Source organism: Lynx rufus, unplaced genomic scaffold (genome assembly GCF_022079265.1).
Source record: "Lynx rufus isolate CCGP_SWC_20201006 ecotype Redwood Valley unplaced genomic scaffold, mLynRuf1.p SCAF_10, whole genome shotgun sequence".
Lineage (NCBI taxonomy): Eukaryota > Metazoa > Chordata > Mammalia > Carnivora > Felidae > Lynx > Lynx rufus.
Genome location: NW_025814824.1, coordinates 46,155,313 through 46,173,956, shown reverse-complemented (window position 1 = coordinate 46,173,956; position 18,644 = coordinate 46,155,313). Strand labels below are relative to the sequence as shown.

The 18,644-nt window shown below is 41.2% G+C and overlaps 1 protein-coding gene across 2 annotated transcripts in view; it reads right to left on the bottom strand.

Moving 5' to 3' along the window:
* Positions 1–3,431: 3,431 nt before the first annotated feature.
* The window catches only part of MTAP (methylthioadenosine phosphorylase), a 49,848-nt gene continuing 34,635 nt past the window's right edge, over positions 3,432–18,644 (bottom strand). Inside the window, exons 5-8 of one of the 2 annotated variants that reach the window (XM_047064993.1) lie at positions 17,989–18,091; positions 13,104–13,343; positions 7,579–7,701; positions 3,432–5,013 (exon numbers count right to left, since the gene is read on the bottom strand). In XM_047064993.1, the coding sequence (XP_046920949.1) occupies positions 4,975–5,013; positions 7,579–7,701; positions 13,104–13,343; positions 17,989–18,091 (505 nt within the window). In that variant the 3' untranslated portion in view covers positions 3,432–4,974. Of the gene's footprint in view, positions 5,014–5,258; positions 6,155–7,578; positions 7,702–13,103; positions 13,344–17,988; positions 18,092–18,644 lie in introns of those variants that run through there. The other variant, XM_047065002.1, reaches the window with a different exon arrangement.

Here is an 18,644-nt window from a genome sequence, read left to right as displayed (position 1 = left end):
ACAAGGATCATTCTGGATCCTGGGTTGCTGTATGGGAGTAGAAAAGAAGAAAAGAGGACCAGTTAGAATATCATAGCACCCAGGTGAGAGGTGAGTGGCTCAGACCAGGGTAGAGGTAGTAGCTGTTGTGAGGGTGTCCGTTTCTGGATATATTTTGGATGGTAGAATGAATAAACATCTTCCTGGTGTGAATGTGGGTTTTGAAGAGTCCAGGATAACTCCATGATTTTGGTCTGAGGGACCAGAGCCATAAAACTGCCAACTACCAAGAGATGGCAGAGATTTGGTGGTGGCGAGGGTGGGGGTGGAGATGGGAAACAGTCACTGAGGAATGAGTGAAGATAGAGAAGTCCAAGAATTGAGCCCTGGGGCAGGGAACATTAAAAGATCTGAGAGAACAGCAGGAATCAGAAAAGATTGAGTAGCAACCATTGAGGTAGAAGGAAAACTGACTGTAGCATCCTTGGAAGCCATGTGAAGAATATTTATCAAGGAGGAGGGACAGATGAAATCTATCAAATGCGGCTGATAGAAAAAGAAAGATGAAATCTTAGAACTGACTGATTTAGTAAGGAGGTGACCTTGAAAATGGTGGTAGTGGTGGTGCTGAAAGTAGAGTGCTGGAAAAGCTAGATTGGAGTGAGCTGAAGAAAGGAGGAATTGGAGACAGAATAGATCTTTGGGGGTTATATTCCAATGAAAGGCAAAGCAGTAAGACAAACAGCATACTGGATTGTGGCCAAGAATTCTTTTTTAATGGGAGAAAGTAACAGCATTATTTGTGTGCAGAGAGAAATGATGCAAAGAGGGAAAATTTGAGCATGGAGAGATGGGCAACCACTAGAGTGAGGTCTTTGACCAGGTCAGAATTACACAGGAATGATCAGATTTTCATATATGCAAATATTCACTGAACTTGTGCCAAGCACAAGGAACTAAGGATTCCAGTGAAAAAGACACAGTTCCTGCTTTTATGGTTTATCAAAGAGTGAGGGAGATAGGGAAGTCCTTAACTGAATGATAGCCCTTTATATATTGGAAATTCTCAAAGTTTTCCCTTCAATGGTTAGAAATTCTCAATTCCTTTAACCACTACTTATGTGGCATGGTCTTCCCAATCCTCACACCTTCCTAAACTGGTGCTTTTTAGATGGTCAGTGTTCTCCTAAAAATGTTGTGCCCAGAACTGGATAGTGTTCCAGACATGATTTAACAGAATTCAATGTCAAACTAAGAGAGATTATTTTATTTTACAAAGCCAGGTCTCCTCTAGAGTCCACTCCTTAAAAGGTATCAATTTAAGGGGCACCTGGGTGATTCAGTGGGTTAAAGTATCCAACTCTTGATTTTGGCTCAAGTCATGACCTCACAGTTTGGGAGTTTAAGTCCCGCATTGGGGTTTCAGACTGACCGTGTGGAGCCTGCTTAGGATTCTCTCTCCCCCTCCCTTCCCTCTGCCCCTCCTGCACATGCTCTCTCTCAAAATAAATAAACTTTTTTTTAAAGGTATCAATTTAAGAGACTAGATGCTTACAGTAAAAAGCTCAAACAGTGCAGAAAGACATGAAGTACACAGTAGATCTCTTGATTCATACCTCAGAGGTTATCACCAAGCTTCTTACCAGAAACTTTCTATGAACATAAAGCATAAATACACTATCCACACATCCAGTATTTTTCTGACTTCCACTTGTAACAGACATCATTCCATTCTGGTGCATAAAGATACACATCATTTATTTGAGCTGATGTATCTTATTTAGATGTCCCCACTCCTTTGAGAATTTTAGCCATTCCTAAGCTTTTGTCTACTATAAACGACTCCAGAATGCACTCAGGCTAACTTGCAAAACATGTCAGGTTTCAACGTTTATTTATTTTTGGGACAGAGAGAGACAGAGCATGAACGGGGGAGGGGCAGAGAGAGAGAGGGAGACACAGAATCGGAAACAGGCTCCAGGCTCTGGGCCATCAGCCCAGAGCCCGACGCGGGGCTCGAACTCCCGGACCGCGAGATCGTGACCTGGCTGAAGTCGGACGCTTAACCGACTGCGCCACCCAGGCGCCCCAAAACATGTCAGGTTTCAAATATAACCCTGGTATTCCACCCTTCTCCTTTTTTGATTAACATTCTACATATGAAGGATTCTGGTTTATCCACAAAATCATGAAAAACAATGCAAAACAATGCATTATCAGTAAAGTTTTTTTTTTTTTCAACGTTTATTTATTTTTGGGACAGAGAGAGACAGAGCATGAACGGGGGAGGGGCAGAGAGAGAGGGAGACACAGAATCGGAAACAGGCTCCAGGCTCCGAGCCATCAGCCCAGAGCCTGACACGGGGCTCGAACTCCCGGACCGCGAGATCGTGACCTGGCTGAAGTCGGACGCTTAACCGACTGCGCCACCCAGGCGCCCCTCAGTAAAGTTTTTAAGTAGATGCAAATGCACAAATCAGTAACTTGGCACTCTTCCAGAGGGTTAAGTCACTATGCTACAACTTTTCCATTATGCCCATAACCTTCACTAGGGAAACTGAAAAGTATTTAAAAACTGACCAATGCGTTCCCTTAATTTTGTAGCTAAAAAAAAAAAAAAAAAAGTGAAAGATTATGTAAAAAGCATCCCAGGAAGAAAGTCTACATAGTCCTTAAGAATAAGGTATCAGCTGGGGCACGTGGGTGGCTCATGTGGTTAAGCATCTGACTTTTGATCTCAACTCAGGTCATGATCTCATTGTTCCTGAGTTTCAGCCCTGCGTCTGCCTCTGCGCTGATGGCTAGGAGCCTGCTTGGGATTCTAGCTCTACCTCTCTCTGCCCCTCTCCTGCTCGTGCATGTGCGTGCTATTTCTCAAAATAAGTAAACTTTAATTTTTTTAATGTTTATTTTTTGAGAGAGAGAGAGAGAGAGAGCGCAAGCAGGGGAAGGGCAGAGAGAGAGAGGGAGACACAGGATCTGAAGCAGGCTCCAGGCTCCAGCTGTCTGCACAGAGCCCTATGTGAAGCTTGAATCCCTGAAACCATGAGATCATGACCTAAGCTGAAGTCGGACGCTTAACCAACGGAGCCACCCAGGTGCCCCAAAATAAATAAACTTAAAATGCCCCCCCTTTGCTCATGCTCTTTCTCAAAAATAAACATTTAAAAAAAATGAAAAAAAAAAAAAAGACTGACTGATGGGTAACAACAAAAAGACAGGAGTATATGCCAAATGAGAACTCTGAAAATGAGGTTGCTAGAAAAGGCTAGTGAATCAAGAAAAGTACCTAAGTCATTGGGGGAAAACTGTGCTTTCTGAAGGCAGCAAGAAAAATGCCCACATTTTTGCCTTGATATCATCAGACTTCTAAGAATGAAGGAAAGGAAGGTATAGTATTACAGAGTAGTGAATCAGGGTTTACAGACCCAGACAACCCTGGGTTCAGATTCATTAGGCCATCTGTGCATCTCTAATGCGCAACCAGAGTTGAATCATTGTATTGGAGAATGCGAGAGTCATAATCACATGTAACCCAAACAGCTCCATGTTTTAATGCTGGGGGTAACTGGTTTATTTTATTGTTTATAATTAGCAGATTATCTTGAAGCCAATCTCCTAGACACAAACACATGGACTTTACAGACTCTTTAAACAGGATACATCACTAAAGGATCCAGTAACAGCCCACAGTGAAAAGTAATAATTCTGAGGAAAAAAAAAAGATCTCCCTGTGACAGAACAAAACACATTCCTATAAAATTAACAAAAAGCAGTGTAAGAAGCAAGCTTCTATTTTATAAAAAAATCTAAACCACTAACTCATGTAAGATAATTCATCAACTCAAAAAGTAGAAACAAAGATCAAATATTAATTTTAAAAATACCTGACACACTATAATGTGTGTATATAGTCTCTTACATGGTTTAAGACTATCTGAGTATTCAACACCCAGTTTTTCTCAAGTTGTGGCAAGCCCAAATATCGTTCTGACTGTACAGTCACTCATGAAGATCGAACTCAAACAGAACTCTTCTTAGAATTACCATCTTAAATTTTGTATCATTACACCTGTATTTTTTCAAGAATTGGGTCTTTTTATTTTTAAGACAGCTTTACCATTTGATTATATTCACTGTAGAAAAATGTGAAGACACAGAAAAATATAAAGAAAATTAAAATTGTTTCCCTCCCCCAAATATGGTAACAAAAGATTATAATATATTCATTTCTAGTCTTTTTATACATCAATGCAGAATTTAAAGACAAAATTAGCAATGTAAAATGCTTACGCATATCCTTTTGTCATTTCATATTACAGAGCAGTCATTTCTTTAGGACATTAAATATGTGAAAACATGATCTTTACTTGGCTGCTTCACAATCTAATTAGAGCTAGGTCATAATTTACCTCCAACTGTTGGATATTCAGATTGTTTTGTATATTTGTTATTATAACTAAAACTATATTAGACATCCTTCTTTATACATAATTCTTTGTATCTCTGATAATTTTATAAAGTCCTAGGACTAGAGTAGCCAGCACAAAGGGTGTAAGTATTTTTAAAACTTTTTAAAACTGTAGGAATTTTACCAAACTGCCCTCCAGAAAGACTGTATGAATTTACAGTTACACCAATAAATAGTCTAAGAATTCCAGTTCTTCTTCATATTTCCTTGGTAACATAGGAAGCTGGATGTTATCTCCTACCCTGTATTATTACAAACTTACTGGGGGAAGGGCAAATGGGGTCTTGTCTTTTTAAGAATTTTTCCACGTGTTTAACTGGTGATTTGCTTTCCTTCTGTTTTCTGAAGCAGTCCAAGCCTTCTAGAAGGCATTTCTGATATGTGCATGTCTTGTCATGTTCTTCCTTAGCAGGCAGGGGCATGAGAGCTGCATGTCTTTCCATGTTTTTTCCATTAACTAGGCAGAAATTTCCCAAATGACTGGAATTAGAAAGTCTTCTGGTCTTCTAGGCAGCCATGCTCTTTTAATGTCTTGGTAATAAAACAGAAAACTGGGCTGTATTCTAAAAGGAAGAAAGCAGGCATAGATTACAGTTAACCAAGCACTTGCTGTAGGTGGTGATTCTTAGGATCAGGATAATCACCTGGAATACTTATTACAAACCAGATTTTAATTTTAATGTTTATTTTTGAGAGAGAGCGAGCACGAGAAGGGGAGGCCAAGAGAAGGAGACAGGGTCTGAAACAGGCTCCAGCTCTGAGCTATCAGCACAGGGCCCAACACAGGGCTTGAACTGACAGACCTCAAGACGGTGACCTGAGCCAAAGTCGGATGCTTAACCGACTGAGCCACCCAGGTGCCCCAAACCAGATTTTGATTTCAGAGAGTGAGGACTCATGGTGTACACTCCTCAGAAAATTCTCATGTTCACCAAAGCTTAAAAACAACCAACCAGAGGTGGGACTTGGGACATAGCTCATAACTCTTTGTTCCTCTGTCTCTCTCTCCTTTCCTGTAAAGTGTGTTTATTTCAAGAAGGTTGTTCAGATTCTCTCAGATCTCTATTCCCTTTCACATCCACTAGGACACATTTTATGCACCAACCTCCAGCCTCGATTAATTTAACGCAATCTCTGTCATTCACCTTACCCCACTGGAAAAAATCCTTGAAATTTTAACACACTGGTATCTCCAAACATAATAGGATCTTCTTTATCACAGCAAGTCTTATATATCTTTATAAACCACAGCTGGACACATAACGGGTACTAAGTGTTTCTGAAATGCATGAGTGAATGGATGATACACATTTCAGTGTACAGAGGTCTGAACATGCTACCCCAGAAAACCCCAAAAGAATAAGCGGTGGTTATTAGTAGGGTGTCCCTTAATGTGACAGAATGGAGGTCATGATTCTTAGTTTTGTCTAGAGCAGCAATTCTTCATTTTCTTCAGAATCTGATGATCAATTTCTTTCCTGAGAATCTGATGAAAGCTACACCTATTAACCCTCTTTAAAAATGCATATATACAGAAATACACTATTTTTACATACTTTCAGAAGTTTCTCAGAAGGAAAGGAACACATGAATTTCTACCATTCAAGCATTTTTTACTTAAAAATGAGGCTGAAATAATTTATTGCTTGGGAAATTATCTTCAAATTCAAAAGACCATGGTCAAAATACGGTCAGTTGGAAAACCTAAAAAAAAAAAACAACCCATCATATTTTGCAGGTGACATTAGCCTCGGCAGCTGCAAAAGTATGAGTCATATTTCCCACAATCAATAGTGTGCTTGTTTAGACAAGCTAACGTTATGCTGCTCCTACTGCACCGCACTCAGGAAAATATAACGGTTTCTGGTTATAACACTCCCTATTCTTAGAAATTATTGTTTCCCTTTCCTTCTTAATTATAGTAAGGGTTGCCTGTATTCAATTATGATGGGGGAAAAGGGCTATCGTTTACTCACTTAAGAACATGTATCTCCTAGGTATACAGGTTGAAACCAACACATGTATTTCCTGTCCCTTATGGACCTGAAGTCTAGTGGGAAAACAGAATACAAATTCCAATATTCTTGACTTTGCCAGTCCTTAAGGCTGACAGACACTTTGTTATAGGGTGTGCTGCAGCCTGCTATATCAGTTTGCCAGAACCAGCTCTGTGTATCTATCAGTGGCTTTGTGTGGACAGCTTGAAGTCAGCTGTGCTGGAGCATTTAGCATTTATACCATGCAGTCAGCATCCACTCCAAATCATGGTTCCTCCAAGCCCAGCAGTTGTCCATCACTGACCACCACACGGTGTCTTCATCACACTGAAATCGTGGCTCTCATTCCAGGGCTCCTTGGTAGTAGCAGTTCAGGTAGGGAGGGCTTTTACCAACTTTTCAAATCCTCTCTCAACTACCTGTCATAAGATCCAAGAGTATAGGTGTGTTCTAGGCCTTAGAACATGCTAGTTAGCTTCTCTGGATAGTAGGGGAATATAATATCCAATCCATTTGAGGCAATTCCTTATCCAATGGGGTTAATCATCAGAGTCACAAAATGTCCAAATAAAAATCACAAGTCTCTGAGTTTAGCAGTCTGTTTAAATTATATTCTGGGAATTACTACTAGAGTTGAAAAGCTACCAATCTACAACCCATCCCATGTTTATCATTAATCACTGTCTTAATTTGACACAACATCAGCCCTAGGTAGACATTCTTTGGCACCGTTTTGGTATTGCTATCTTAGTGTTTTGGCTTTAAATTTTGCATGGATCTGCCAAACAGCAAATAGCTTTGTCAACAATGTAAGCCATGTGCACAATAAGCACAATCAATCTTCTTTAAAGTGTGACTTAGTGATACCTTGCAAAGCATGACAATGTTAAGAATCTGGCGGACTAGATAATAAAACTCTCACCACCTCGACTTTCAACAGTCTTGCATTATTAGCCAAAACATAAAACTACTCAATTTTAGTATGATAGTAAAGAGCATGAAAACTTGCAGAGAACTTCTAGACTAGTATAAAATACACGACGGGCAAAATCAAGGTGAAGTGAAAATAAGAGAAAAAGGCAGCTGAAGGTCTATGGAAGGGTCTGCTTGAAGATGGCTAAGGATACTTACCTTCAGGTTCTGGAGGGTTTCTGACCATTCCATGGACCCTATCTGAGGTATGGTAGTGAGGAGTAAACTTTTGGCTTTATTGGCATTTTCTTTCAGGGTCTTTAAGACCCGGTCCACTGAAACCTAGAGAAACAACAGCACAGGGTGTTACTAGCAATTTATAATTCCACTGCTTTTCGCAGACCATTTTCCCGAGTTTCTACTTCATCTGTGAAGTCAGTTTACTCCAATTCCAATCCCCTGAGCACCAGCTCTGCATTTTTCAAGGCAGTCTTGCTTCCAGGGGGAAGGTCTTGGAGAAACCTAATGACATCTCTGAAAAGCACCACTGGTTCTCAGTATAATGCCTGAGAAACCATCTCAGAAGTATGTGTTAGCATGGTCTAGAAAGATGTGGCTAATTCTCCTCACATCCACAGTAAAATGGATCCCAGTCTTAAAACCATTGCTACACTGGCTACCAATCAGAAGATGAACATATTTCTCTTAAAAAAATTTTTTTTTTTTAATAGAACTACCCTATGATCCAGCAATTGCACTATCAGGTATTTATCCAAGGGATACAGGCTGTTTCGAAGGGGCACATGCCCCCCAATGTTTATAGCAGCACTATCAACAATAGCCAAAGTATGGAAAGAGCCCAAATGTCCATCGATGGATGAATGGATAAAGAAGATGTGGAATATATATACAATGGAGTATTTATTACTCGGCAATCAAAAAGAATGAAATCTTGCCATTTGCAACTATGTGGATGGAACTAGAGGGTATTATGTTAAATTAGTCAGAGAAAGACAAATATCATAGGACTTCACTCATACAAGGACTTTAAGACACAGAACAGATGAACACAAGGGAAGCAAAAATAATATAAAAACAGGGAGGGGGATAAAACATAAGAGACTCTTGAATATGGAGAACAAACAGAGGGTTACTGGAGGGGTTATGGGAGGGGGGATGGGCTAAATGGGTAAGGGGCTTTAAGGAATCTACTCCTGAAATCACTGTTATACTATATGCTAACTAACTTGGATGTACATTTAAAAAAAAAAATCTTTTTTAGGGGCGCCTGGGTGGCTCAGTCGGTTGGGCGGCCGACTTCGGCTCAGGTCATGATCTCGCAGTCCGTGAGTTCAAGCCCCGTGTCGGGCTCTGTGCTGACAGCTCAGATCCTGGAGCCTGTTTCAGATTCTGTGTCTCCCTCTCTCTGACCCTCCCCCGTTCATGCTCTGTCTCTGTCTCAAAAATAAATAAACGTTAAAAAAAATTTAAAAAAATAAATAAATAAATAAATAAAAATCTTTTTTAATGTTTGTTCATTTTTTGAGAGAGAGCGAGCGCATGAATGGGGGAGGGGTAGAGAGCAAGGGAGACACAGAATCTGAAGTAGACTCCAGGCTGTCAGCAGAGGGCCTGATGCAGGGGCTTGAACCCACGAACTGCGAGATCATGACCTGAGCCTAAGTCTGACATTTAACAGACTGAGCCACCCAGATGCTCCAGCACGTTTCCCTTTAGAGACGTCTTCAAGACGAATCAGAGTCTCATCATTTTTATAGCTCCCAATGAATTAATGGATGAGCTGCTAATATCACAGAAACAACAACAAAAAAATCCCAAACCAAACAAATAGTCCACTTTAATGAGCTTCCTGATGGGAAAACTAAACACTACGTCTGACACCTGAACTGGATCGAAAAATCTTTAGAACCAGCTGTCAATTTACAGAAAATAATACAGCGGACAGAGAAATCCTTCAAACTACCCCAAGGAGATGATTTCAGTGATCCAGATGGTGGGAAACTCTGGTGGGAAACTCTATAGGTCAAATGACCTGGTTTCTTTTCAGAACACTTGGAAGTAAAAAACTGTGGTGTTAGAGATCACTAGAAACGTGAACTCTGCCTCAATAGGTTAAGGAATTATTGTTGGAAAGTGATGATAATGTATGTTAGGTGTCTATGGATAAAATTATGGATCAGAGTATAGATGAAATATGGTTGGCCATTAAGTTGGTATGTTCATAGATGAAGCTGGGTGTTGATTTACAAAAGCTCATACTATTATCTACTTTTGTATATGACTGAAATTGCTTCATAAGGAAGTTGAAAATTGTGAATGTAAAATGGATAATTAGAGGTGGAATATTTGTCACACCTCACTATACTTCAGAACGGATCTGAGGTTCAGGGACACAAGGACTATAATACTTGTCTACTTATTTCCTGGAGTTTATATAAAGTCCAAATCCCTCCCACAAACACTGAGGTGTGTTTTGGAAAAAAATGATGAGCACCGTTCACTGCAGGGATACGAAGCAGTGACGGGCTGGGTGCTGCCAGGTACATGGAGAGGCATACTTTAAGCAGAGTCTTCCAGGGCAGGCTCATGAAGCACCCAAGGGATTTACCTTATATTTGCTTTTTTTTTCCTTACACTTTTCCTTTTGACTGATATTTCTATATAGACTCTGACCTCTCTTTTCTTTGTTCCTAATGTTGGGTTCTACCCAAAATGCCCACTCTACTAACCTCCTCATAATAAAAGCTAACCGTCTGTTTAAAGTTTATTATTTATTTTTGAGAAAGAGCAAGTAAGAGCTAGAGCAAGGGAGGGGCAGAGAGGGGGAGAAAGAGAGGATCCCAAACAGGCTCTGCAAAGCCCAATGTGGGGTTCGATCTTATGACCATGAGATCACGACCTGAGCCGAAGTCAGAGGCTTAACCGACTGAGCCACCCAGGCGCCCCTCTAAATCCTCTGTTTAATGTCTAGCTCAAATGTCAAGTTTTCTTCACACTTCTGCACCCCCCTCCGTCATAGCTGCCATCCGATGACCACCCCTGCACAGGAGCCAGCACTATGGTACTTGCTCAACATGTATCATTTGGTTTAATTCTCCCAGAAATCCTGCAAGGTCAAAACTATATACACCTCCCCCCCCTCACTTTTGGCTCCATCCCACAGAAGAGTAAATGGATCAAATAACCTGCCCCGTCTTACAAGTAAATGGAGCAACAGGAATTTGACAGCGGGTTTAGGCAACTCCCAGATCTTCACACCACACCAGGCTGCACATCTGGTCTAAAGCACAGTGACACACATGGCTGGTTGATGATGCGAACTTCATCTATGCTTTTCTTGTGGCATTCAGCGTTATCTGCCTTCATGCCTTACCACTTACACCCAGCTTAGTTTCTCTGCTTTCAACTCAAGCGACTCCAACTGACTGCTTTCCAAACCTCATGTATTAAAGGAAAGCACCATTTGCTCTGCAGAGGAGACCGATGTTACCAGACTGAGCAGAAAGCCACAGGCAGGAAGCAATCTGCTCTTGGGGAGTGGCAGGAGCTGGAGCCTCCTGCTAATTGGAGGCAGCTTCTCAACACCGCAAGTCTGAGCTGTCCCTTAGGTGACCAGAGCTGCCAAGTCAGAGATTATGCTGTGTCAGGATCTGGAAGTCTCTTACACACCAAGCTACTGATGCAAAACAAGGAACCTGTGTTCAAGTATAACCCAAACTCCATATACACAGATGGACAGACAGCAAGAATATCTTACTTGGTTTTGTATGAAAATGGACGGTGAAACAAGCAGTTCTGACGTAGTGGGAAGGGTCACCTTGGAGAAGATGTCAGCTCCCCTACGTGTGCTCAGAACAGCCAGCCCTGTACTCGTTCTTTACTTCAAAACTCCTTGACTGTACTTTTGTCCCTTTCTCTATTTTAGTCTATGTGCTGCTGAAGCGAGCACTCCCTTTCTCTATTTTAAAATGAGATAGAGGACAAGACAAATGATCCATTTTCTTCAAGTAAAATCCAAGGAGTGAAAAGACAGGGGAATATTAGATTGAAAGAGATATAAGAGGTGTATCATTCCAGGGGCGCCTGGGTGGCTCAGTTGGTTAAGTGTCGGACTCTTGATTTCAGCTCAGCACATGATCTCACGGTTGTGAGATCGAACCCCGTGTTGGGCTCTGTGCTGAGTGTGGAGTCTACTTAAGATTCTCTCTCCCTCTCCCTTTGCCCTTCCTGCACAAGCTTGCATGCTCTCTCTCAAAACAAAACAAAACAAAACAAAACAAAGCAAAACAAAACAAAACAAAAAAAGGCATATCATTCAAATGCAATGTATGGGTTATAAGGGACCCTGATGTGAATGGTTGTAGAAGACTGGAAGGAAAATGTCAACAGTCTAGATATTTGATTACACTAGGAATTCATATCAGTATTTTGGGGTACAATAATGGTATTGTGGTTATTTTGTTATTTTATTTAAAAAAATATAAGAGACTCCTTTTGGAAAAATATTTACTCAAAATAATGAGGGCAGGGGAGAGAGAAGTGGGTAGGGGTATATTTATATGACCCAAGACTGGCCATAGGAAAGGTGGGTGATGGGTAACCGGGAGTTCATTATACTAGACTCTCTACTTTTGTAGCTGTTTGAAGTTTTCCACAATGAGAATATTTATTTTGGAAGCCTGACTGAAGTGGTCGAGTGTCTTCAGATACCAGTTGGACCTTGCCGTCTTTCTTGCCCAGAACTCCTTACTAACCTCCCCGCTGAAATCCTTATATAGTCTACATGGCGCTGCCTGCCTCCCTCCCTCCTCTCCACTCCACCCATGCATGCCTGCCTTTCCCACCGCACATACACCAGAAAGGCTTCCCAGACTTCAAATGCTTGGTTGAGTCAACTGGATATGTACTTCTCACCATACTATTTCTTTATAAGCCTGAGCTTTCTTACATTGGTCTGCTTAACCTCTGTACTTCCTCCCTAAGCCCCCCAAAAACTCAGAATGTTAGACCCTTACAGGCTTGACTGTCTGCTGTCATATTCCTACACCAAGCATCATCCATCCAGTCATGGCAGGTTAAACAGATATGAACACAGAGTCCTCATACCAGGAAGAGGTAATAGGTCTTTCCCTTTGAAAACAAACAACCCGTAGCGCAGGATAAGGAAATTACAACCAAAACACACTTTCACCTTTAAAATAAGGCCCAAGTCTCGGGGTACCTGGGTGTCTCAGTTGGGTAAGCGTCTGACTTCTGCTCAGGTCATGATCTCATGGTTCGTGGGTTTGAGCTCTGGGTCGGGCTCTGTGCTGACTGTTCAGAGCCTGGAGCCTGCTTCGGATTCTGTGTCTCCCTCTCTTTCTGTCCCTCCCCTGCTTGTATTCTCTCTCTCTCTCTCAAAAATAAATATTAAAAAAAAAAAAAAACAAGGCGCAAGTCTCAAAATGAATTCCCACTGCACCTACATGTCTACAATGTACTGTTTACTGTTGATCCTTGGAAAGAAGTGTCTTGTTCTTCTCTCTGGAGACCTATTTTGTATCTTCCAATGAGAACTATAAAGAAAATATTTGACCATATATCAAAAGCTGACTTTAAGACCTGGTAGAAAGGTGGTTTCTGGAACTAATACAGTAGAAACAAATGGTTAAGGCACTCTCTCAATGGCTCTCGTGGCACCCGGAAACCCAGGCGGTATATATTCAGAAGCAAATTCCACCTACCGCTTCCTCATGCTCCTTCCAGCAATCATAATCTGTCGCCATGGCGATACTTGCATAGCAAATTCCAGCCTCCTTAGCAAGAACCACCTCGGGAACCGTGGTCATGTTGATAACATCCGCCCCCCAGGTGCGGAACATGAAGCTTTCTGCCCGGGAGCTAAAGCGAGGTCCCTCAATTGTGACCATTGTCCCTTTTGAGTGGCACCGGAGCCCTAACTTTTTAGCAGTCTCTATGAGGACCTAGAAAACACACAGAGTCACAAACTCAAAACATACAAATGTAAGTAACAGTTTAATATTGTTTTTTTCCCCCCAATGTTGAACAAGTTAATTACTTAAGTATTTTTCTATAAATGGCTAGTACCTGGAGGCCCTCAGACAGAGCCTGGGAGATCACGGAAATGTGTTTCCTGGATCCTCACCTTCCTTACATAATCCTGTTCCCCCAGCGCCTTGCACATATAGCTTACAGCAATAAAAGCAAACAGTGAGCTTTTTCTATACACTAGGCATTTCTTTTTATACTTTAATTTCATTTATTTCTTAACAGCTTGAAGAGACCAAGCTGGGTTGTGAATATGGATTTGAGTCTGAGCTCTTCACCCCAGAGGCTGAGCTGAGGTTCTGATTCTAGTCACATCTCAAAGACATGCTAGGAACAGTTTCCAAGCTCCTGAAAGGTCTTTCATACACAATCTAAAGACCATTGTAAAAGCTTTTCTTGGCTAGAAGATGATTTCTTCATAATCTCTTTTGCCTGTTGCCTCTCCCACAAACATACCGAAACAGAATGAGGCTGTGCAGGTTTTTTCTCTCTAGGGATAAATTTATCATGGCATCTCTTTCAATGGTAAGGCTATGCATGGATTTTAAAAACATTATTTTTTTTTAACATTTATTTATTTTTGAGACAGAGAGAGACAGAGCATGAACGGGGGAGGGTCAGAGAGAGGGAGACACAGAATCTGAAACAGGCTCCAGGCTCTGAGCTGTCAGCACAGAGCCCCACGCGGGGCTCAAACCCACGGACCGCGAGATCATGACCTGAGCCAAAGTCGGACGCTTAACCGACTGAGCCACCCAGGCGCCCCTAAAAACATTATTTAAAAGCCTGATCAGTTTTTCCAGTATCTAATTAATAATGCACATCTAACCTTCAGGTTATTAATTTCTAGCCTGTGCTTCAACATTCCTTTTTAATTAAAAACAAAAATGAAGTCCTAAAAAAAAAAAAAATTAAGTCTTTTAAACTTAACTGTTAACCTACTTAAGCACTGCCAGAAATTCACTTAATCTTTGTATGTTGTTTTCTCATCTGTAAAATGGTAATTAAGATTATATTATAGAAGTGTTGTGCAGGTTAAAGGAGCTAAGGAATATACATCACAGAACTGTGTTGGACATATTGTAAACACTGTAAAAAGCCAAACCGGTCTTCTAACAATTGCTAATTTTGGCACCTTCTACACACGTTTGCCAAATAATTGACAAAGGTTCCTGGGGTGCTTTAAATATAAAATGGAGAGACTCAATGTCAATAAAGTCTCCAATTTAGGCCAAAGTATGTCTAGCCTGCATGTGTCGGAACCACATAAGCAAATTAACCTATTTCTTAAATAATTTTGGCAACTCCAAATTTAGAAGCGTGACAAGTCATAGGACAGTGAACAGTTGATGTTATACCATGTTTATTTATCCCAGATTATGTTGAAAATAAGAGTATGCTTAATAAAAACTTTTCCCTAGAGTACAGGTTATAAATTCAAAGGCCTAAATCACTCCTCTTTCCCCTACCTACCCCCGCCACCCCCAAATTAAGAATATACCCAGCCTAGGGGTGCCTGGGTGGCTCTGTTGGTTGAGCATCCAACTTCGGCTCAGGTCATGATCTCCCAGTTCGTGAATTCAAGCCCTGCATCAGGCTCTGTGCTGACAGCTCAGAGACTGGAGGCTGCTTCAGATTCTGTTTTTCTCTCTCTCTCTGTCCCTCCCCCGCTGGTGCTCTGTGTCTCTCTCAAAAATGAATGAACATTTAAAAAATTGTTTTTAAAAGATATAGCCAGCCCAGTCCTGTCTTCATTAAATGTCTTTTAAAATCCTGAATACCTAAGCTGTATGTCTGGCCAAACTTGAGCACCTCTAGAGATGAGTAAAGGAATAGCACAACCACTTGGTACATTGGATTATGGCGTGTTAAGTTCTCACGTCACTCTGGGAGGTGGGTGCATGATGGTGAGGAGGAAGAAGAGAAGGCTTCTTTGGGTGTGGGCCAGCTACAGTGAGACCCCGGGGTCTCGTCACTTTGCACCCCCCACAAGAACAGAGAACTCCAACACTATGTACCAGAGATACAAACCACAGGCTGACTGAGAGATCTCTGGGTCTGAGGTCAAGATGCTTTCATTTACATGTTTTGAGCAATCATGATGGAATTCCTGAACCTACCACCATCCTTTAAATATTATCAGCAATATTAGATCACCAAGCTAAATATATTTTATGTGTTAGAACTTCCAAAGACTGTGTCTTCAGATTACCTCCTAAAACGACATGAAGTGAAAATATTTTGGGGGTAGAAGTGACATGGGACAAAAGATAAACACTACAAAAGGATATTATTCTGTGACGAGTATTTTTTCCACCCACGTCCTAGTGAGCCAATTCACCTCCCCAAGGGAAATCACTAGTTTTTTGGGTCAGTTTTCCAAAAAGACTCTATTTGCATGTAAATATTTTCATATTTACCTCTTTATATATAACACAAGTGGTAGAGCAGTACAACCATTGTTCACACCTTGTTTGCCACTTGACAATTCACCTTGACAATCCTTCCTCATCAGTACATGAAAAGTCACGTGAATGTTCAAAGTTAAAGTAATAATTACCAAGGGGCAGCACCATCTACTCTTTACATTTCTGGACAATATTTACAAATCTCTCAGAGTATGTAGGAATAAAGTTATATTCCAAAGCCTTATTTTTCTTTTTTCTTTTCTTTTTTTTTTTTTTTTTTTTAGTTAGAGAACACGCACAAGAGGAGGGGGGTGGGAATGGGGAGAGGGGGAGAAGGGGAGAGGGAGAGAGTGGGAGAGAGGGAGAGAGAGAATATCCCAAGCAGGCTCAACATTCAGTGTGAAGCCTAACGTGGGGGCTCCATCCCACAACCCTGGGATCATGACCTGAGTTGAAATGAAGAATTGGACGCTCACCTGCCTGAACCACCTAGGCACCCCTTTCCCATTTTCTTAAACTGCCTTTCCTAGCACTCTAAATGTTGGGGGGGTCCCTTGACTTGGCTAGACCAATAACTGCTGAGTTAATGTGGTCTCAAGGGAGGCCAAACTCTGTTACTGGAAACTATCACCAAGCCACCACATTTGCATGAGTTCTGAAGACATCATTAGTATTTCCCTTACCCTACCTCTACTCCTAGTACTGTAAATCAGTGTTTTCTCTGTGGGACAAGATCTCAAGCATATCTCTCCCTAGTCTATTTCTTCCCAAGCTGCCCCCATTTGGAAATGGATGACAATTTTATATACATCTAATTAACCCTGGAAAACAAATTCATTATGTGGACAGATCTGTGTTTCAGAGGGAAGACTAGCACCAACATTTTGATATATTCTGCTGCTAACTACCCAGAAACATATACATCCAAATACAAAAATACAAACTTAACCTTCCATTTTTTTAAAACAAATAAAAAGTTACTTTCACAGAAATCAGAGGGAACCAACAAGCAGTGGTATATCTGAAATGGCTTCCCTGCCCCCCGATCCCCCGCAACTCCTGGTTTAAGATTCTAGAATTTTGAGATCACAGTGAGGTTAAGATGCCCTTGCTATTAACCACAAGGAACCTATTTTTACACAATTATGCAGGGTTGAACATAAAAGTTCTACTTTCCATATGTAGGTGTTGAAATTATCTGAATGAGTGGCATGGTCAGGTACTTCCACTGGCATTTGTAGGGCTATCCCCGTAGTTCTGAGATCTTACTATAATACTGGAAAGGAGGCTGGACAGTAATAGCCAAACTCATCTTAAAAGTGAATGATGCCATCGCTTCTCGGCCTTTTGGCTAAGATCAAGTGTAAAAGTCAATGATGCCAATCTGAAAATTTACAGATTATCACTAATAACTTAATTCATAAAAGCAGTTACCACTCATTGGATGTCTCATAACAGGTATAGTTCAAAGCACTTTATGAGTAATAACCTATCTATCCCTCACACATTTCTATCAGGTACATGTTATCATTATCTTCATTTTCCAAATGGGGAAACTGAGGCTCAGAGGCATTAAGTAACTTGTCCAACAAAACACAACTAAGCAGAAGAGCAGAGGTTTGATCCAAGAACCAAGGTAATCTTGTTCTAGACTATACATCCTTGACTAATACGCTGTCCTACACTAAATTATTTAAAAGGTATTCTGGGCCACCAGGGTGGTTCAGTCAGTTAAGTATCCGACTCATGGTTTCAGCTCAGGTCATGATCTCATGGTTCATGGGATCATGCCCTGAGTCGGGCTCCATGCGGACAGCTCAGGGCCTGCTTGGGATTCTCTCTCTCCCTCTTTCTGCTCCTTCCCTGCTTGTGCGCACATGCACCCTCTCTCTCAAAATAAATAAACTTAAAAAAAGGTTTTCTGACAGCAAAATCAAGTCCTATAAAAAGTTAGCTTGCAACTTTGAGTGATTCAGCTTATAAATGACTGAGAGGCATTACTGACACAGAGAAACTCTTCGTGAAACCTTGCCCAAGAAGCAAGCTTGAGAGGTGGAAGAGGGACCATGTGCTTAGCCAATTAGTCTAACTCTAGATGCCACCCCAAGCCCTTACAACTTATTTTAGCGCACCTTCTAGAAAGACTACAAACCTCTCTCGTTTTGGGGCAGAAGGGCTCAGCCATGGGAATATGGCATACTCCTCTGGCACAGGAATGACTTCCATCATAGAAGGTCTGAAGCCTTATGGTGGTCCTATAAAATAAAGTGAAAAAAAATTTTTTTTAAAAGCCATCACTCCATCCTCTGGAGGCTGGTGAATCAACTTTATCTAGGTCAGCATCTTGGTGCCTGCTCCAGAATCAATGGCTCTGGATATGGTGAAGACAACTATCGGAAAAGCCACCCTGGAATGGTATTTGGCTTTTTTGGCTCTGGGTTGGTGGCAAAACGCTTCCCACCAGGTCTGGTGACTATGACAGGACAACCAAAGTGGACTGTAGGCACAGCTCAACTTTGGGCTCGGGAGGCTGGGTAAACCACTTAAGAAGTCACTATAAAATTCCCTATCATTGTAGATGTAGAGAACTGTACAGTGAACCCCATATATATCCATCACCTGGATTCAACAATTCAAATGTTGTCAAGCTTGCCTCATCTGTTAGCTTTTCCATGATTGCAAATCTCAGACTTTGTCATTTTGCCCCTCATTAGATGGACCAAAATATGTGTACTTTTCACTGCAATGTCATTATCACATCTGATTAAAATTAATTCCTCAGCACCAACTAATACACAGACCACATGC